This window comes from Schistocerca americana, chromosome 8, assembly GCF_021461395.2.
Source record: "Schistocerca americana isolate TAMUIC-IGC-003095 chromosome 8, iqSchAmer2.1, whole genome shotgun sequence".
NCBI lineage: Eukaryota > Metazoa > Arthropoda > Insecta > Orthoptera > Acrididae > Schistocerca > Schistocerca americana.
Genome location: NC_060126.1, coordinates 112,150,789 through 112,168,456, shown reverse-complemented (window position 1 = coordinate 112,168,456; position 17,668 = coordinate 112,150,789). Strand labels below are relative to the sequence as shown.

General features: G+C 42.0%; 1 protein-coding gene across 1 annotated transcript in view; it reads right to left on the bottom strand.

Annotated features, from left to right (window-relative positions):
* Positions 1-17,668, bottom strand: part of LOC124625817 (N-alpha-acetyltransferase 25, NatB auxiliary subunit) — an 85,602-nt gene that overhangs the window by 24,700 nt on the left and 43,234 nt on the right. Inside the window, exons 13-14 of the mRNA XM_047149278.1 lie at positions 10,529-10,635; positions 9,925-10,270 (exon numbers count right to left, since the gene is read on the bottom strand). Coding sequence (XP_047005234.1) covers positions 9,925-10,270; positions 10,529-10,635 — 453 coding nt within the window. The remainder of the gene's footprint in view (positions 1-9,924; positions 10,271-10,528; positions 10,636-17,668) is intronic.

The following is a 17,668-nucleotide window of genomic DNA, read 5'->3' as shown; positions in this document are numbered from 1 at the left end:
ATAATATTTTAACTGTTTATAATTTGTTAAATGAGGAATTTGTACACTATCATTTGAAGTAAAATTGTTTTGCGTAATGTTGTACAGAACTATCAAGGGTCTTGAAAGGAGCTCACTTGACTAGCAACTGCTGTTTCTGCTTGTGCCAGTTACAGTATGTAATGTTATGTTAATAACTTAGTAAAGTGTAATTAAAAAGAAACAATATTTACATGATACACATAAAATAAGTATACTGACATAGTCAGAATACTTTAAAATCTGTACAGAATTACATTTTGAATGGTTGGCACACAATTAGTAACACTTTCGACTATAGAAGTAGCCTGCTGGTATAGCTACGGAGGGAGCACGCAGAATGGGTATCCCAGTATTCGGCTAAATGTTCAAGCTGTAAACTGACGTAATCATTGTAGAAATAAACAGGTCTATGTACTTTATATATATATATATATATATATATATATATATATATATATATATATATATAAAAAGACCTTACTTTTGGGATTACCTTCTTATTTCTTTGGTATCTCTTTCCTATTTTCCTTAACCCTTAACTCACGAGGTGTGGTCTCTCAGACCAAGTGAAAATTTTCGAACTTGCTCTCCAAGGCCAGTTGTGGTGGAATGCTTCTATACTCCCTCTACCTTCCTTAAATTGCCAAGCCTACAATGTTTTGTTGTTGATTGCATTATCGCCTTCTGCGTTTATTGCTGACATGTGTTATTGATAGGTGTTTAGTCTCCTAGACTGCACCTCAAGAACTTCGTACCTGTTTTCTTCAGTACGGTGCCGTACAGCTCAAAATGTGTTGGCACGAATGTGTCCTTTTAACTTTCCTGAGTTTGATGAAATTGTTAATCGGTTTATGGAGGAAAGTGTCAGTAATATATATCAAGAAATAAATGAAAACGACTATGATTTTACATTAGCCAGTGATCACAGTTCTGCTATTGAACAATCACTCAAAGGAAAATCTTCTAGAAAGCTGTGATGGGGATCTGTCTATTTCTTCATTGAAACACTTCAAATGTCTGTTAAAATTGAATGTGTTTTGAGTGGTGATAAGAAAAATGTAGTACTCAGCAACGAATGCCAATTTGACAGACTCTTTTTGTACCTATCGGGTGGAATTTTTATGCACAAATTTAAACTCTGGAATTTAGTTTTATATGGAAATTTATTTGCTACAGAGATTGTATAATCTTTCAGAATGTAAAAGTCAGTGCTCTAACAATCTATTTTTGTGTACCATTTAAAAGAACCACACAAAATTATGTAAAAAGCTGCAGGCTTTGTTTAGTGCAATAAAATAAACTAGAAGCATTGAAACAAAACTTAAATAATTGTACAAATAAATGTTATGCAGCATAAATTAAAAATTTCAAATGAGTTTTGCCTTAAATCTTGGTTTAAACATAGGTGTCCCAGAGACCCCGTCGTGGTATACGTTACAGGAAAGTCACCTCGCAAGTTAAGAGTTAATACAAATCTTATTTTGTTATGACTGACATCATTCTTTAAGAGTGGGCTTCATTGAACTCTCTTGTCTTTGGAGAACACCATATTATCAAGTTCCATCTATTTCTCAACACATTTTGCAAAAGAGAACACACTGTCAAAGGCACACAGTCAGAGATCTCTCTTCATACCAACGATTTTGTGTTTGTGTGTGTGTGTGTAAAAAAAAACACACACACACACACACACACACACACACACACACTTCTTACTGTCATTGTCCATTCATTTAAAGTAGCCATAAACCATAGCTGTTGTTCACTTCTTAGTTTATCTAAATTTTACTTTAGACTTTTTTCGTTGACATCTATTGAATGATGTCCAGGCACTAATTCCTCTATTTTGCACTTTTGTTAAAGTTCAAGGACTTCTTCATTGGGACCCATCAAGAGAGATTTTGCTATATCCAAGTCTATTTGCTTCACAATGACTTCACAAATACTTATTCTGGTGATTTGGTAGAGACTTCATTTCTCTTTGCTGTACGTTCCTTGTGGTAGTGTGTAAAGTATTTTGAGCTTCTGTAGTGCTTCTGAAATAGCTTAGGTGAGGCCCAATGACAATATCAACATGAAGTAAAAAACACATCTGAGATACAAGTCAAATGGAGATGTCCTCCTTTAATACCTGGAGGAGAACAAGTAAAGAGTCACAGAGTTATTAAACTTTGAAATCACCCACTCTGTACAAAAATAAAATAAATGCTTTTGATATTTCACACACTTTGTGGTTTTCTCCTCCCATTTAGAATTTCTGTGGTGTCGCTGCCAGACACCACACTTGCTAGGTGGAAGCCTTTAAATCGGCCGCGGTCCGTTACTATACGTCGGACCCGCGTGTCGCCACTATCAGTGATTGCAGACCAAGCGCCGCCACACGGCAGGTCTAGAGAGACTTCCTAGCACTCGCCCCAGTTGTACAGCCGACTTTGCTAGCGATGGTTCACTGCCTACTTACGTTCTCATTTGCCGAGACGATAGTTTAGCATAGCCTTCAGCTACGCCATTTGCTACGACCTAGTGAGGTGCCATTATCAGTTATATTGTGAATCATGTACCGCCATACTGACGTTCATCATTAATGGATTAAAGTTAAGTATTCCACCAGCTACGGCCGTTTTTCTAAATTCTAATTTCCTTGTCCTGTTCCAGACCTCACGCCAGCCTGCGTGAGCTAAAACGCATGCATTTCGGCATCCTTTAGTAAAACGGTGTTGGCTCTCTTGCCAACCACAACATTGGCGACGAGGCAAAACCGCGTTCCTATCGATATTGCCCTGATTTACTTCTGTAATGGCTTCGCCACAATCTCCAGACGTACTGTCCGAATTCTATCGCTTACAGAATCAGCAGACGCAGGCCTTACTGGATGCCCTTGGACAGCTCGTCCAGGGTCAACGTGCGATGCAAAACGATGCGGCAGCAGCCGCTCCACCGCTAACGCAGCCACAACACGCAGTTGCACCAACTTTTTGACCTTTTGATGCTGCACTGGAAAGCTGGACGGAGTGGTCTCGCCAATTTGGATTCCATCTCGCCGCCTACAGAATTCAAGGTAACGAGCGGCAGCCGTTTTTGTTATCATCAGTCGGGGTGAACACGTACCGTGTGATAGTCAAATTATTTCCCCAACGCGACGTAGCAACTCTCTCCTACGAAGAAATTTTGTCTGCATTATGCATATTTCAAAGAATCAGTCAATGTAGTTGCGAAACGGTATACCTTCTTTCGTACAAAATGTACGGCAGGTCAGACTAATCAGGAGTGGGTTGCAACCTTGCAAGGCCTTACTAGGGATTGTGCTTTTGAGTGTCAATGTGGACTCCCTTATTCAGATACTATGGTATGTGATGCAATTGCACAGAATGTTTCTGATGTTCGTATAAGGGAACAGATTTTGAAACTAGTCAATCCCTCTCTTCAACAAGTGATGGACATATTGGATCGGCAGGACACACTTGACTTTGCTCAGGAATCATTTGAAACTTCACCAGCCGTGTGTCAGGTTAACCAGCCCGCCGAGCGAGCTGCACGGAGCAGTAAACAGCCCTCGCGCTCGGCCGCGCCGCTGCTGCCAGGCTCTCAGCCACGTGTGCCGCGCCGGCAAGCAAATGCAGTGCTCAAATCCCGCCCGCGGTGCGCTACTAGACATTCGCGTGAGAATTGCCCGTCACACCAAGCTATTTGCTTTTATTGTAATAAAAAACGACATGTTCAGAGTGTTTGCCAGAAAAAGCTCACAAACATTCCAGGCCCTTTGCTTTGCGCCGGATTCAAACCAAAGATACGCAGGCTCGTGAAACTTCGCCCATGGAAATTCATGTAGTTCATTCCACTCCGCTCAGTGCCACTCTCTCTAACAGTGACTGTGTTCGTTCCACAAATAGTGTGCGTCGACATTGCCGGAAATCCCGTCAAGTCACAAGTGATTATGTACCAGTGTCAGTTCACGTTGCACGAGACAGTCGCTCTTGTCGTCAGCAGGACAATAAACTTTTTGTAGACTCGGACATTAACGGCAGAGTGATACCATTCCAGCTCGATACCGGAGCTGCAGTTTCACTGATCAATCAAGACACGTACAAACAGCTGGACACACCTCCGTTGCGTGCCGCAAATGTTAAGTTAACTAGTTATTCAGGTCAAGATATCCCTGTGATAGGACAGTGCAGCCTTCTTGCAACATACAAAGGACAAACAAAACTTGTGTCATTTTACGTCCTTCGTTCTTATTCTGCAGTGAACTTGTTTGGTTTCGATTTATTTCAGTTGTTTAACTTGTCCATAGTAAATCAGGTCCTATCAGTGAACCAAACTGTGCCTTCCGACAGTGTTTCTCGTCTATGTGAAGAATTTGCAGACATTTTTGCACCGGGCCTCGGTTGCGCTAAGAACTATAAAGCACATTTGGAACTGAAAGTAAACGCGCAACCGAAATTTTTCAGAGCGCGCAATGTTCCCCATGCATTGCGTGATGAGGTCGCAAAAACATTACACGATTTGGAATCACAAGGTGTAATTGAACGTGTGCAGGCTTCTCTCTGGGCATCACCCTAAGTAATTTTGCCAAAACCTTCCGGAAAATTGAGACTTTGTGTGGACTTCAAGGCAACAGTGAATCCACAACTAGTGATTGCAACTTTTCCTTTACCCCGCCCGGAAGATCTTTTTGACAAACTGTGCCCGGGTAAATATTTTTCGAAGTTGGATCTCGCAGATGCGTACTTGCAAATACCAGTGGACGAAGAATCCCAGCGCGTTTTGGTGGTTAACACGCATCTTGGGTTGTATCAATTCAAACGACTGCCATTCGGGTGTGCATCCGCCCCTGCATTGTTTCAGCAATATCTACAAACTGTTTGTGCGTCGGTCCCTACTGCAGCAAATTATCTGGACGATATTGTCATCTCTGGAAAGACGGAAGAAGAACATTTGGCCAATCTCAGAACATTATTTCAGGTCTTGCGACAAAATGGTCTTCGCTTGCGGAAGAACAAATGTGTGTTTTTTGCTCGTGATTTGCCATACCTGGGACATGTACTCAATGCCCAAGGCATACATCCCAGTCCCACGCACCTTCGAGCCATACAAGACTTGCCTTCGCCGCAGAATTTGAAGCAGCTACAGAGTGTGCTGGGAAAAATAAATTACTATAACAGATATGTTCCACACGCCTCTTCCATTTCAGCTCCGCTTCATCGCTTACGCCGCAAAGGTGTTCCGTTCGTCTGGACGACGGAAAGCGAATGCGCCTTTCGCCAGTCGAAATTGGCATTGCTTTCCAATAATTGCCTTACGCCATTCGATCCCCAGAAGCCCCTTTTGTTGATGGTGGATGCATCGGATTTCAGGATCGGTGCTGTGCTTGCGCACAAAGATGGATCGCACAACCGCCCTATTGCTTTTGCGCCCAAATTGCCCTCATCTGCGCAAAGAAATTATTCACAGATCGAGGAAGAAGCATTGGCTCTCATATTTGGTGTTACAAAGTTTCATGATTTATTGTATGGTCGTCACTTTACCATAATCACAGACCACAAACCTTTGACATCGCTTTTTCATCCGACCAAGCCTGTACCTCCACATACAGCGCAGAAATTCATTCACTGGTCTATTTCCCTCTCGCAGTACCGCTACGATATCTTGTACCGATCCACGGAAATGCTGATGCATTGTCCCACTTGCCTGTTGCTGAGAATAGGGCATTCAATTCCTCCGAACTTGCTTACATGTTCATTGATGCGGAAACCGATGACGTGGTCAAATCGTTTCCGATTGATTTTCGTTGTGTAGCTACAGCCACAGCTGCCGACCCTGTCCTTGCTACCGTTCTGCGTTTTGTTGCTACGCAATGGCCCTTGTCAAAGTCACGGATTGGGGACCCGTTGGTTCGCCGATTTTTTGCTCACAAGGTGAGACTTTTTGTTCGACGTGGTGTTTTGCTGTTGCGTTCTGATAATGATCAGTCCAGGGTCGTGCTGGTCCATTGTAGAATGCTCGATGGTTGGTTGTGGTAGATTCATTCAGTAATTTTCCTTTTGTTGTCCGGATGTCTTCCACGACGTCATCTGCCACCATCCAAGTGTTATCTGCTACCTTTTGCATTGAAGGTCTTCCACAGACTATTGTTTCCGACAATGACCCACAATTCATGTCCGCAGAATTTCAGTCATTCTGCAAGGCCAATGGTATTCAACATCTGACGTCCGCACCGTTTTCGCCACAGTCAAATGGTGCCGGTTTTCGCCAGAGTCAAACGGTGCCGCTGAACAATTGGTCAGGACTTTCAAGTCACAGATGTTGAAGTTAAAAGAGCCGCATTCTCGGGAGGACGCGTTATTGCTCTTTTTGTCCTCATATCGCTCTCAGCCCCGAGATGGTTGCTCGCTGGCTGAGTTGCTCCACGGTCGCCCTCATCGAAGCTTGACGTCTTTGCTACATCCGCCGCATCAGGTTCCTGTGCAGCATCAGACACCTGCTTTTGCCCCAGGCGACATTGTCTACTACCGCCACTACCGAGGTTCACGGCATTGGCTCGAAGGGCGCATTCTTCGCTGCCTTGGACGCGCTATGTATCTGGTTTTGGGGGCCTCTGGAGAGGTGCGCCGGCATCTCAACCAGCTGCGCCTCTGTCGTCACACGAGATCTGCCGCTCGCCGTCTGCTTTCAGCGACGGTGCCGTCCGGTCAGCGCCCTGGGGACCCATCTACTGGCTCGCCTCAGCCCCAGGTGTTACCGACGCTGCCTTCCATTTTGCCCCATGGCGACGCACCACTGCCGCTGCCTGTTCTCCCACTGGCGACGCCCGCAGTGGACGCGTCGCTGCAACCGCCGGGCGCCTCCCTGGGTCACGCGCCGCCGATCGCTTCCCGTGACCAGTTGTCCTCCGACATGGAACTCTTGCCCACTCCGGACAATATGTCGTCTTCGCCCGCTGGGTGCCCCGGCCCGATGGAGGTCGACCTTTCGGCCCCTCCTGTCTCTCTGCGGGCACATACACCGCGTGTTGGCGTGCACCCTGGAGCAGGTTTTCAGGCATTTCCTAGCTCCCTGCGGTCCGAATGGCAGGGTGTGGGTGGCACAGCCTCGCCTGTTGTTACGCTTCCCCACCTCGTCGCATACATCAACATGGGGTCCTCCCCACGGCGGGCAGAAGCCTTATGCCACAACCGTACGCCGATTTGCGGGGGGGAATGTGGTGTCACCGCCAGACACCACACTTGCTAGGTGGTAGCCTTTAAATCGGCTGCGGTCCATTAGTATACGTTGGACCCGCGTGTCGCCACTATCAGTGATTGCAGACCAAGCACCGCCACACGGCAGGTCTAGAGAGACTTCCTAGCACTCGCTGCAGTTGTACAGCCGACTTTGCTAGCGATGGTTCACTGCCTACTTACGTTCTCATTTGCCGAGACGATAGTTTAGCATAGCCTTCAGCTACGTCATTTGCTACGACCTAGCAAGACGCCATTATCAGTTACTATTGATATCATGAATCATGTACCGTCAAGACCGACGATCATCATTAATGGATTAAAGTTAAGTACTCCACCAGCTACGTCCATTTTTCTAAATTCTAATTTCCTTGTCCTGTTCCAGACCTCACGCCAGCCTGCGTGAGCTAAAACGTGTGCATTTCGGCCTCCTTTAGCAAAACGGTGTTGGCTCTCTTGCCAACCCCAACATTTTCCATGGTCCATAATTCACTTCTTTGCTCAAAAGCTACTTCACTGTTTCATTAATATATGGGACTGAAAAATCTGCCTCTCAAGCAAATTTTTATTTGCCTGGATCAATCTGCTTATGTCTCCACATTTCTGTGGACATGTGGTGTAATCTTGATTCCCAGGTCCTTGCAAAATCTGTTGTTTTTCACCATCTAAAATTCTCTCTCAATCCATAGATGCGAGGAAATTTTTTTCTTATTCCTCCTTCCATTATTACCGTCACTGGAACCTTCCTTTTATCTTTGTCTCCTCTTCCGATCACAGCTGGTGGGTTCCTCTCAGCCTGCAATCTGAATGACCAGTTATTCCTTTTAAACCTTTCTCAACCTAACCCTCTTTCCTCCTCAAGGAAGGAACTAACAGTTCTGAAAGAGAGGATAGCTTTATTGGCAGTACTACATGTCACCTGCTGAAGAAAAGTACTAGCAAGCAGTTTTGTCTGATGATTTATCATTCTATATACATCCTCTCACTGCATTTCTCCACAGTGGAACTCAGTTTTGACCACAAACCTAGCCTTAAGCAGTTAATTACTTTCTCTGCAACAATTTTCAATACTACATTAGGGTTCTGTACAATTTGTTTCTTTCTGCCATTTTAGATGATTAGTGGGTTTCTATATTCTCCTTCATTTTCGAAATCTTAGTTATCTGTTTAACAATATTTCAATTACTCTATCTCCTTAATTTCCAAAGGCAAAGCACATCACAAGCATGCACGATTCATAATTTACCTTTTCAAAATAATACTTGTGCTTTTGTTTGCACAAAAATGCTATCTCAATTTTTAGCTTGGTACAGTTACTACATCAAACTTAAACTTTATAATTTTCTTTCCTCATAATGATTCTCTTGTTCCTCATCTGAAAAAGTTTCCTAACTATCGAATTACAATTAGTGAAACTTTCCATCCAAAATTCCGCTGGTCCAATTCCATCTTGATCTTAAATTAAGCGAAAAGAGGGCTATCTAGAAAGCAGATTATGTTTCCAACTGCAGCAACAATGGACAGAGCTAGTGTGGCCATACTGTTGTCTGAGCATTTGTTCATTTGGTCAGTATGCAGTGGTGCCAATGTGAAGTTCACGCCGTTTCCAGTTATAAATATGTGCAGCAATTGAAAAACCCACAAGTTGTGAAGCACAGTCAGTAATAAGATTTTTGTTCACAAAAACCATAAACTAATTGAAATTTATCAGAAATTGAGTGAAGTCTATGGAAATAAGGAAAGCACTAGCCAAACAGGCACAGTGACTGATGAACTAGTTGCAAAAGTTGGTGAGAAGATTCAAGGAAGCTGTGACAGAACAATACACTGAATAAGGTATTGTCAAATTTTGGAAAACTTTAGAAGAGCAGTTCAAAATAATCACGAAGGAAAGCTGAGATCAAAAATTTTGTTCTTGCATGACAACACTTGACCACACAAGGCATATCACACTGGAGAAGTATTCGATGCTTGCAAGTGGGAGGTGTCTTCTCATACACCACTGTCCAGATCTTGCACCCAGTGACTTACCATCTGTTTCCAACAATGATAACCTGGCCTCCAACACAGCATTTTGATGGCAGGAAACTGTGGGAGGGTGTGAAGTCTCAAGCAACAGAATTCTACAACATTGAAATTTCAAAACTTGTTCACTGCTTTGGTAAGTTCGTAAATTTGTGTGGAGACTATGTTGCAAAATAGTACTTTAAGGGTTGCTTTCAAATGTATAAAACATTTTTCTTTCTTTTTTTTTTAATACCAATACACAAACTACTTTCTGGATAGCCCTTGTATATCAGGATAAATTGTTTTCTCTCCACAGGAAGCTTGAATATATCCTAGACAAGTTGCCAAACTAAATGAAGCAGTAATAAGGCTATGGTTAGCCTTTCACGACAGATGAAAGAAATACAGCAGTCCTTCAGAATGTACCTCAACAAACTGTATGCCTCTCTGCCCTATAAGTGATAGCCAACTCTTCTCTAATGCAAATTATTTTACCATTACATACACATTGCATCAATTTTAGCATTCATGTTGCAGATCATGCATATAAGTTTACGAAGTTACCACAGCATTCACTGCAGTCATTTCCACTATCTGAAATTTACATAACAATGATAGATCATAAGCACTGCCACAAGAAATGCTGGCAGTGTTTAACAGAAAAATCTATGAAACTGACCATAAGTGTTTTCACTGAACTCCTGTGTTCCAGTTCTGCTTGCAGCTCCATTAGCTCATCTGTGAGAGAAGATAACAGGGTCCTTGAATCACAGTCCAGTTCTCCATTCATGATGTCAGCATTGTTGTTGCTGTTGCTACCACCAATGTTGTTATTGTTGTTCACATGAGCTTTTTGACTGTTGCTTTTATGGTGAGAATTTCCATGATGACCTTGGCAGCAAACATCAGCAGACTGAGGAACTGTTGAAAATGCAGCACCCAGGCACCGCAAAATCAGACTACGAAATTTTAAGAAAGTCTTTTCATCAGCAAATGTCTGCTGCACAATTTCTGGAGACATCTGCCTGTTACACAGAATAAGAAACTGTAGCTGCTGGTACACAATGGTGTGACAATAGAGGTATACAACTTATTCAAATACTTTTACAAATAGAATAAGTTAAGGAACTAGAAGCATTGGATACAGAATAAAATTGTAAGTACTCAACACTTATGTAATTGAACTACATGTTTACAAACTTGAGAATTATCCACATAATGAGCAATGAAACTCTCACTTAACTTAACCACAAAAACTAAGACTGCTGCTACAAAATACAAACCTTGAAACAGGCTCCCATGACAGCATCACAGTCAAGTCACGATTATCTTGTAAACTGTTCCAATCTATTTTGTCTTTTGCTGGATTTATCTCCATTGCTGTTACAAACTGCAAACAGACACACAAGAAAAGCATAAAGTGTTGACTATTAGTAAATGAAACAAATTAATTATAAACATTCATTATGGCCTTCATCTGTTGACTATATTTACATAATCTGGCATGAGTACTGCGAAAAAACAATAGCAAAATACAGTAATAAACATACTGGGTTGGCACAACTGTAATGTCCAACACACACACCCTACACATTTCTATTTTCAGATGTAGTATGAATAGAAGCATATTTCCATATACACATATCAAAAAAAGTATTGCATCACCTCAGTTCCAAGAGGCCGGAACCTGTACAGAAAATTAGAATAGAGATCAATATAAACACCATTTCTGCCCTTTCTGTTGCTAATGAAAACCACAAATTCATGTCCTACCACAATACAACCAGACCTTCAGAGGTTTACATACTAAAATGTACACTTTCACGGCAGGAAACGTCATGTCCATTATAATTATCCAGGCTGTTATGCTGTGGTCAGTTGATGAATTCTATGTCAATTCCCAACATTTCGTCCCCGTCTGCGGAGGACATCTTCAAGGGGGTCTGTAGATCGATGGAAGGTCCAACACACCCACTGGCTCGCTACTGACTGTCAGTAAATTCCGTGTCTGTGCGCTCCCGCACCGAGGTGTGATGTCACGTGTTTTGAAAACGTCAGTGCAATTGGACACTGTCCGCTGCCGTCGACCGCCGTTGCCATCACCCAATAGTGGACGGGTGGTACACATCTTCAACACCGGTATCCATACACCATTTAATTTCACGCCCTCCTCCTCTCGATTGAAATTATTAGGGTGTTTGGCGATTTCGATTGCCTCCCTGTAGAGCCTTTCTTAATATCCACTTGTGGCCGCTAGTACTTGCGTCTCCTCGAAACGAATATGATGGTTACCTGGCTGGAAAGAATGCTCCCCAACAGCTGATTGTTCCGTTTCTCCTCTTCTACAATTGCCCTTGTGCTCTTCCAAACGTTTTGAAACAGTTCTTTTAGTGGTACTCACTTAAACATCTTCACAGCTGCATGGGATCCTATACACTCCAGCTTTTTCCAATGTCTTGCAAGTGTCCTTGGCAGGCTTAAGGTATTCCTGTATCTTCCTGGTGGGCTTGTAAATTATGATAATATTCCGCTTCATAAAGATCCTCCCTATTCTTTCTGTTACATTTTTAACAAACAGCAGGAAAACCTTAGATTTTGCAGTAGCTTATATGTCACTATGATTTCTGCGTGGCTGTCTCAACGCACGTTTTATTTCGGTGGACGAATATCCATTCTTCATTAGTGCATTGTGGAGATGTTCCATCTCAGTGTCGAGCAACTCAGGTTCACAAATATTTCTATATCTGTCCGCTAACGTCTTGATAACACCCTGCTTCTGTTGTGGGTGGTGGTTTGAATCCCGGTGCAAGTAACGGTCTGTGTGTGTGGGTTTGCGGTATACTGAGTGGCCCAAACTACCATTTTCATTTCTAAAGACAAGCACATCGAGGAAATGTAATTTGCCGTCTACCTCCTCCTCCATTATTAACTGAATTCTTGAGTTATACAATTCAGATGTTCGTGGAACCGCCTTAGTTCCTCCCTGCTATGTCTCCACGGCACAAACATGTCATCCATGTATCGGAATCATACATTTGGTTTTTTTGTTGGCAGTACCTAAGGCCTGTTCTTCGAATTTCTCCATAAAGAAGTTTGCAATTACGGGACTTAGGGGGCTTCCCACAGCCACGCCATCCATTTGTTCATAAAAGTGATCATTCCACTTGAAGTATGAGGTCATCAAACAACACTTAAACAGCTCTGAAATATCGTCAGGAAGAATTCGATCCAGCTGTTCCAATACATCATTAAGTGGAACCATGGTAAACAGCGATACCACATAGAAGCTGACCAATATGTCCTCCGGCTGGACCACTATGCCATTCAATCTGCTGATGAAATGTGTCGAATTCTTTATATAAGAGGCCAAACGGCCCACATGTGGCTTTAACAGCGTACTCAAAAACTTTGCTAACGAGTAGGTGGGCGAACCAATGGCACTTAGTATCGGTCTTAACGGCACATTTTCTTTATGAATTTTGGGCAATCCAATGCTGGCCACTATAGTTGAGCGATGTCGTTATCCTGAAGGAAGTCATTCACAAGATGTGCATGATAGGGGTTTGAAGTGTCATCCATGAAGACAAATTCCTCGCCAATATGCTGCTGATATGGTTGCATTATCACGTATCATACAACCGTTACGGACCTTCCATTACCACCAGTGATGTACGTCGGTCCCACATAATGCCTGCCCAAAATAGCATGGAATCCCCACCTTGCTGCACCCGCTGGACAGTGTGTCTAAGGCATTCAGCCTGACCAGGTTGCCTCCAAACACATCTCTGACGATTGTCTGGTTGAAGGCATGTGTGACATTCATTGATGAAGAGAACACGATGCCAATCCTGAGCAGTCCATTCAGTATTTTGTTGGGCCCATCTGTACCGTGCTGCACGGTGTCATGGTTGCAAAGACGGACCTCGCCATGGAAGTCGGGAGTGATGTTGCACATCATGCAGCCTATTGTGCACAGTTTGAATCATAACACGATGTCCTGTGGCTGCACGAAAGCATTATTCAACATGGTGGTGTTGCTGTCAGGATTCCTCGGAACCATAATCCACAGGTAGCGATCATCCACTGCAGTAGTAGCCCTTGGGCGGCCTGAGCGAGGCATGTCATTGACAGTGCCTGTCTCTCTGTATCTCCTCCAAGTCTGAACAACATCACTTTGGTTCGCTGCAGATGCCTGGACACTTCCCTTGTTGAGAGCCCTTCCTGGCACAAAGTAACAATTCGGACACAATCGAACCGTAGTAGTGACCGTCTAGGCATGGTTGAACTACAGACAAAATGAGTCGTTTACCTCTTTCCTGGTGGAATGACTGGAACAGATCAGCTGTCAGACCCCCTCTGTCTAATAGGCACAGCTAATGCATGGTTGTTTACATCTTTGGGTGGGTTTGGGACTGATGACCTCGGAAGTTAAGTCCCATAGTGCTCAGAGCCATTTGGGTGGGTTTAGTGACCTCTCTGGACAGTCAAAGGGACTGTTTCTGTGATACAATATTCACAGATAACATGTATCTTCAGGTGTTCTGGGAACCGGGGCGATGCAAAACTTTTTTTGACGTGTGTGTATCCCAATTTACTTCATTTCCCTATGCAAGAATTGTCGCAGCAGTTCATCAAAACAGCTGCTGCACTAAATTTCAATACATCATCAGGTGGCAAGAGTTCTGGTGATGTAGGAAATAAATAGTGGGGATATAATCATCAGCAAAGGGTGAATAATGTTTGTGGGAATAATGTGGCCAGCTATAATACAGCAAGACAGTCAACGGATGCACAGATTATCTGGTGAAGATAAGCACAGCTGCAGTCAGGATTGTGTGTGTACCAGAATACCACAGACAGCACTACACGTAACATGTACAACATGACGATATGGTTTGGAAGATAAAAATGACTGTCAAAGAATTGCCAGGTGTACTGAGAATAGGTGTAGCAAGTGTGTGATAAGTGGAAAATACCACGGTTTTTGTTCTTATTTTATTTTTTTAGTTTTGAAAACATTTTTTGCAGAAATAAAGCATCTGCTAAACAGCTTCATACTACAAGAAACCATGGCAACTCTGAATAAATTTAAAGCCCAGCAATATGAATTTGATCTTATCAGGGGTACAGGTTTCACTACAGCATGACAATGCGAGGCCCCTTATCTGCCAAACTCCTTGATCAACAAAATGGGACTGAAAGTAACACCTACTTGCAGCATTCTTTTCTAGCTCTGTAAATGTTAGTTCTTTGAAAGGCTCACAGAATCTCTGCATGAAGAAGGGGATCATGCCTACTGACAGCTACTAAACAGTTTAAAAATAGAGATTCTGTGAAGTTATATTTTGACCTAAAACACATATCAATGTCATGAACAAATAGCTAAGCCACACAGAAGAAACAACAAATTTGTGGGAAAAAAGCCCTTATGTTATTATTTCGAAATAATATTTGTAGATGAAATCAATACTACCTGCTTAATGAAAACAGCTTGATATACAAAAATTCTAATTAAATATGTTTCTAGTATTCTTTTATTTTTGTGCTAGGGTGAGGGACATGACATCAATACTGAAATTATTAGACACTGGCTTCTAATTCAGTTTTGAAAAATATATAGAACGATATCAAGAGTCCCCTGTGGAGAAGGAACATCCCAGCATATGATAGCTAGGATTCATGAAAACAATACTAATCTCGAGTCAGAATGGCCAAAAACAACCATCCCAAATAAGCTCCCTGCATTCTATTCTTGTGGTACACTTGGTATTTCTTCAAACAGAGAACAACTGGATTCAGATGAAGTCTGCAGATACATTTGTGACAGGAGGGATCCACACACACAAAGAGATATGCAGCAACTTATCATTTTTGTTATGACTACATCACAGTACAACAAACCATAGGATAATGAAGAATGATCACAGTAAACACATTGGTCATGACAAGCAAAGTGAAAGAAGTTAGTCAATTCCACAGATCATTGCTTGATAAATTGTAACGATGGGGAACATGCCATTTTCATTCACATTGCAAATTAATTCATAAATATGACTACACGCTGAACAATTATTTATTAAACAATAATAATAATAATTATTATTATTATTACTATTAAATATGCAGATATGTGAGTTAGTAATTCCTACCCATCGCCCTTTATGCAGCGTTATAATAGAAATTTTTCTTAGGAATAGTAGGATTTGTCAAGGACGAAGTTTTTCAGTTTGTTTTCAAATTTTACTTTGTAGTCAGACTGGCATTTTATATCACTGGGTAAGTTATCAAAAATTTTAGTTGGGGCACTGTGCACCCCTTCTTGTGCTAAAGACAACCTTAATGTGAAGCAATAAATGTAGTATTTTCTTGTAGTTTTGTAAGAAGTACATGTGTCATCATTCCCTTTGAACTACAGTGGATTACTTACGACAAACTTCACATGGATCTAAATATACTGTGAAGCGCTATGAGTGAGTTTCACTGAGTTCCCTGCTTAGTTCCCCACTAGTTACTGAAGCGAAGTTCCAACCCGCAGTCTACATATACCACTCCCTCTTTGACTATCCTAGGGCAACATCCTCACTTATCACACACAGCAACACAGATTACACCCTTAAAAACAAAATCAAATCACACTTTACATTACACCAATTTTCGTTATTTACGGGCCACAAAATTTAGGCCTACAGGTTATTGCTTCAGGTTTATGATATAATGTAAAAAGTCAATTATTTCCACTTACAAGAAGAATTCAGCTCTCACTTAACTGCAGTATCTGTTAATTAACTTACAATGAGGTGACAAAACTCATGGGATAGCAATATGCACATATACAGTTGGCAGTAATATTGTGTACACAATGTATAAAAGGCCAGTGCATTGGTGGAGCTATCATTTGTACTCAGGTGATTCGTGTGAAAAGGTTTCTGATGTGATTATGGCCGCACAATAGTAATTAAAGACTTTGAACATGGAATGAGAGTTGGGGCTAGGCAATGGGATGTTCTATTCCAGAAATCATTAGGGAATTCAATATTCCGAGATCTACAGTATCAAGAATGTGCCAAGAATGCCAAATTTCGGGCATTACCTCTCACCAAGGACAAAGCAGTGGCCAATGGCTTTCACCTAACGAACAACAGAATTGGTGTTTGCGTAGTGTTGTCAGTGTTAACAGACACCCAACACTCCACGAAATAACTGCTGAAAGCAATGTAGGACATGCGATGAATGTAGCTGTTAGAACTGTGCGGTGAAACTTGGCATCGCATGATGTGCCTCTCCTGGGCTTGGACAACTGGAAGATCATGGCCTAATCAGACGAGTCCTGATTTTAGTTGGTAAGATCTGACAGTAAGGACAGAGTGGGGCGCAGGCCCCATGAAGCCATGGACCCAGGTTGTCAACAAAGCTCTGTGAAAACTGGTGGTGGCTCCATAATGGTGGAGTGGACAGAGTCCTCCATAAAGTTTGGCTACTTTGAGACCATTTGCAGCCATTCTTCATGGAGGCCACGTTTCCAAACAACAATGGAATTTTTATGGATGACAGGGTGCCACATCACTGGATGACAACTATTCATGACATATTTGAAGAATATTCTGGACAATTCAAGCAATTTGGCAACCCAGATTGCCTGACATGAATCCTATTGAACGTTTATGAGACATAACCGACAGTTCAGTTCGGGCACAAAATCCTGCACAGGCTAGATTTCTGCAATTATAGAGGGCTATAGGGACAGCATGGCTCAATATTTCTAATATTTTTGCAAGGGACTTCCGACGACTTGTTCAGTCCAATATACACTGAGCTGTTGTACTACACCAGGCAAAGGGAGGTCCGGGACAATATTAGGAGGTACCCTATGACTGTTGTCACCTCAGTGTATTCAAATAGAATGTAACTTTAACATATGCAAACTGTATATAAACAAAGTATTAATCCAAAAGTTTCTAAATGAAACAGCTTAAGAGTTACACTATTTTCCAGAAATACACACTTCATAATGAACAGACACGATCTACTTAAATTGCTGGAAGGAAAAACACAACTACCAAATTGTATTCGCTAAGTTACCAGTGTCAAAATGCAAACAAAACTACGACTACAACTTGACATTATGGTTTTTTTTGGGTTTTCTGGAATAAGACAACAGAAACTGATACCTTTAATAAAAAGTGTAGAAATACTCTAATACACATATTTGATGAGTAATTTGTACTAAACTAACAGTTATTACTATCGATATAACTTATCTTCACAAGAGTGCAGAAAATCGCACATGAGCAAAAATGCTTTTTGGACTGGTACTGGAAGCAAAAGATGACAAAAATCATACAAATTTAAGAAAAAACAAAGAAGAAAAGGATAATGTCAACATCCTCCCTGCACTCTCTGTTGTTAAAACATCCTTTGATCCA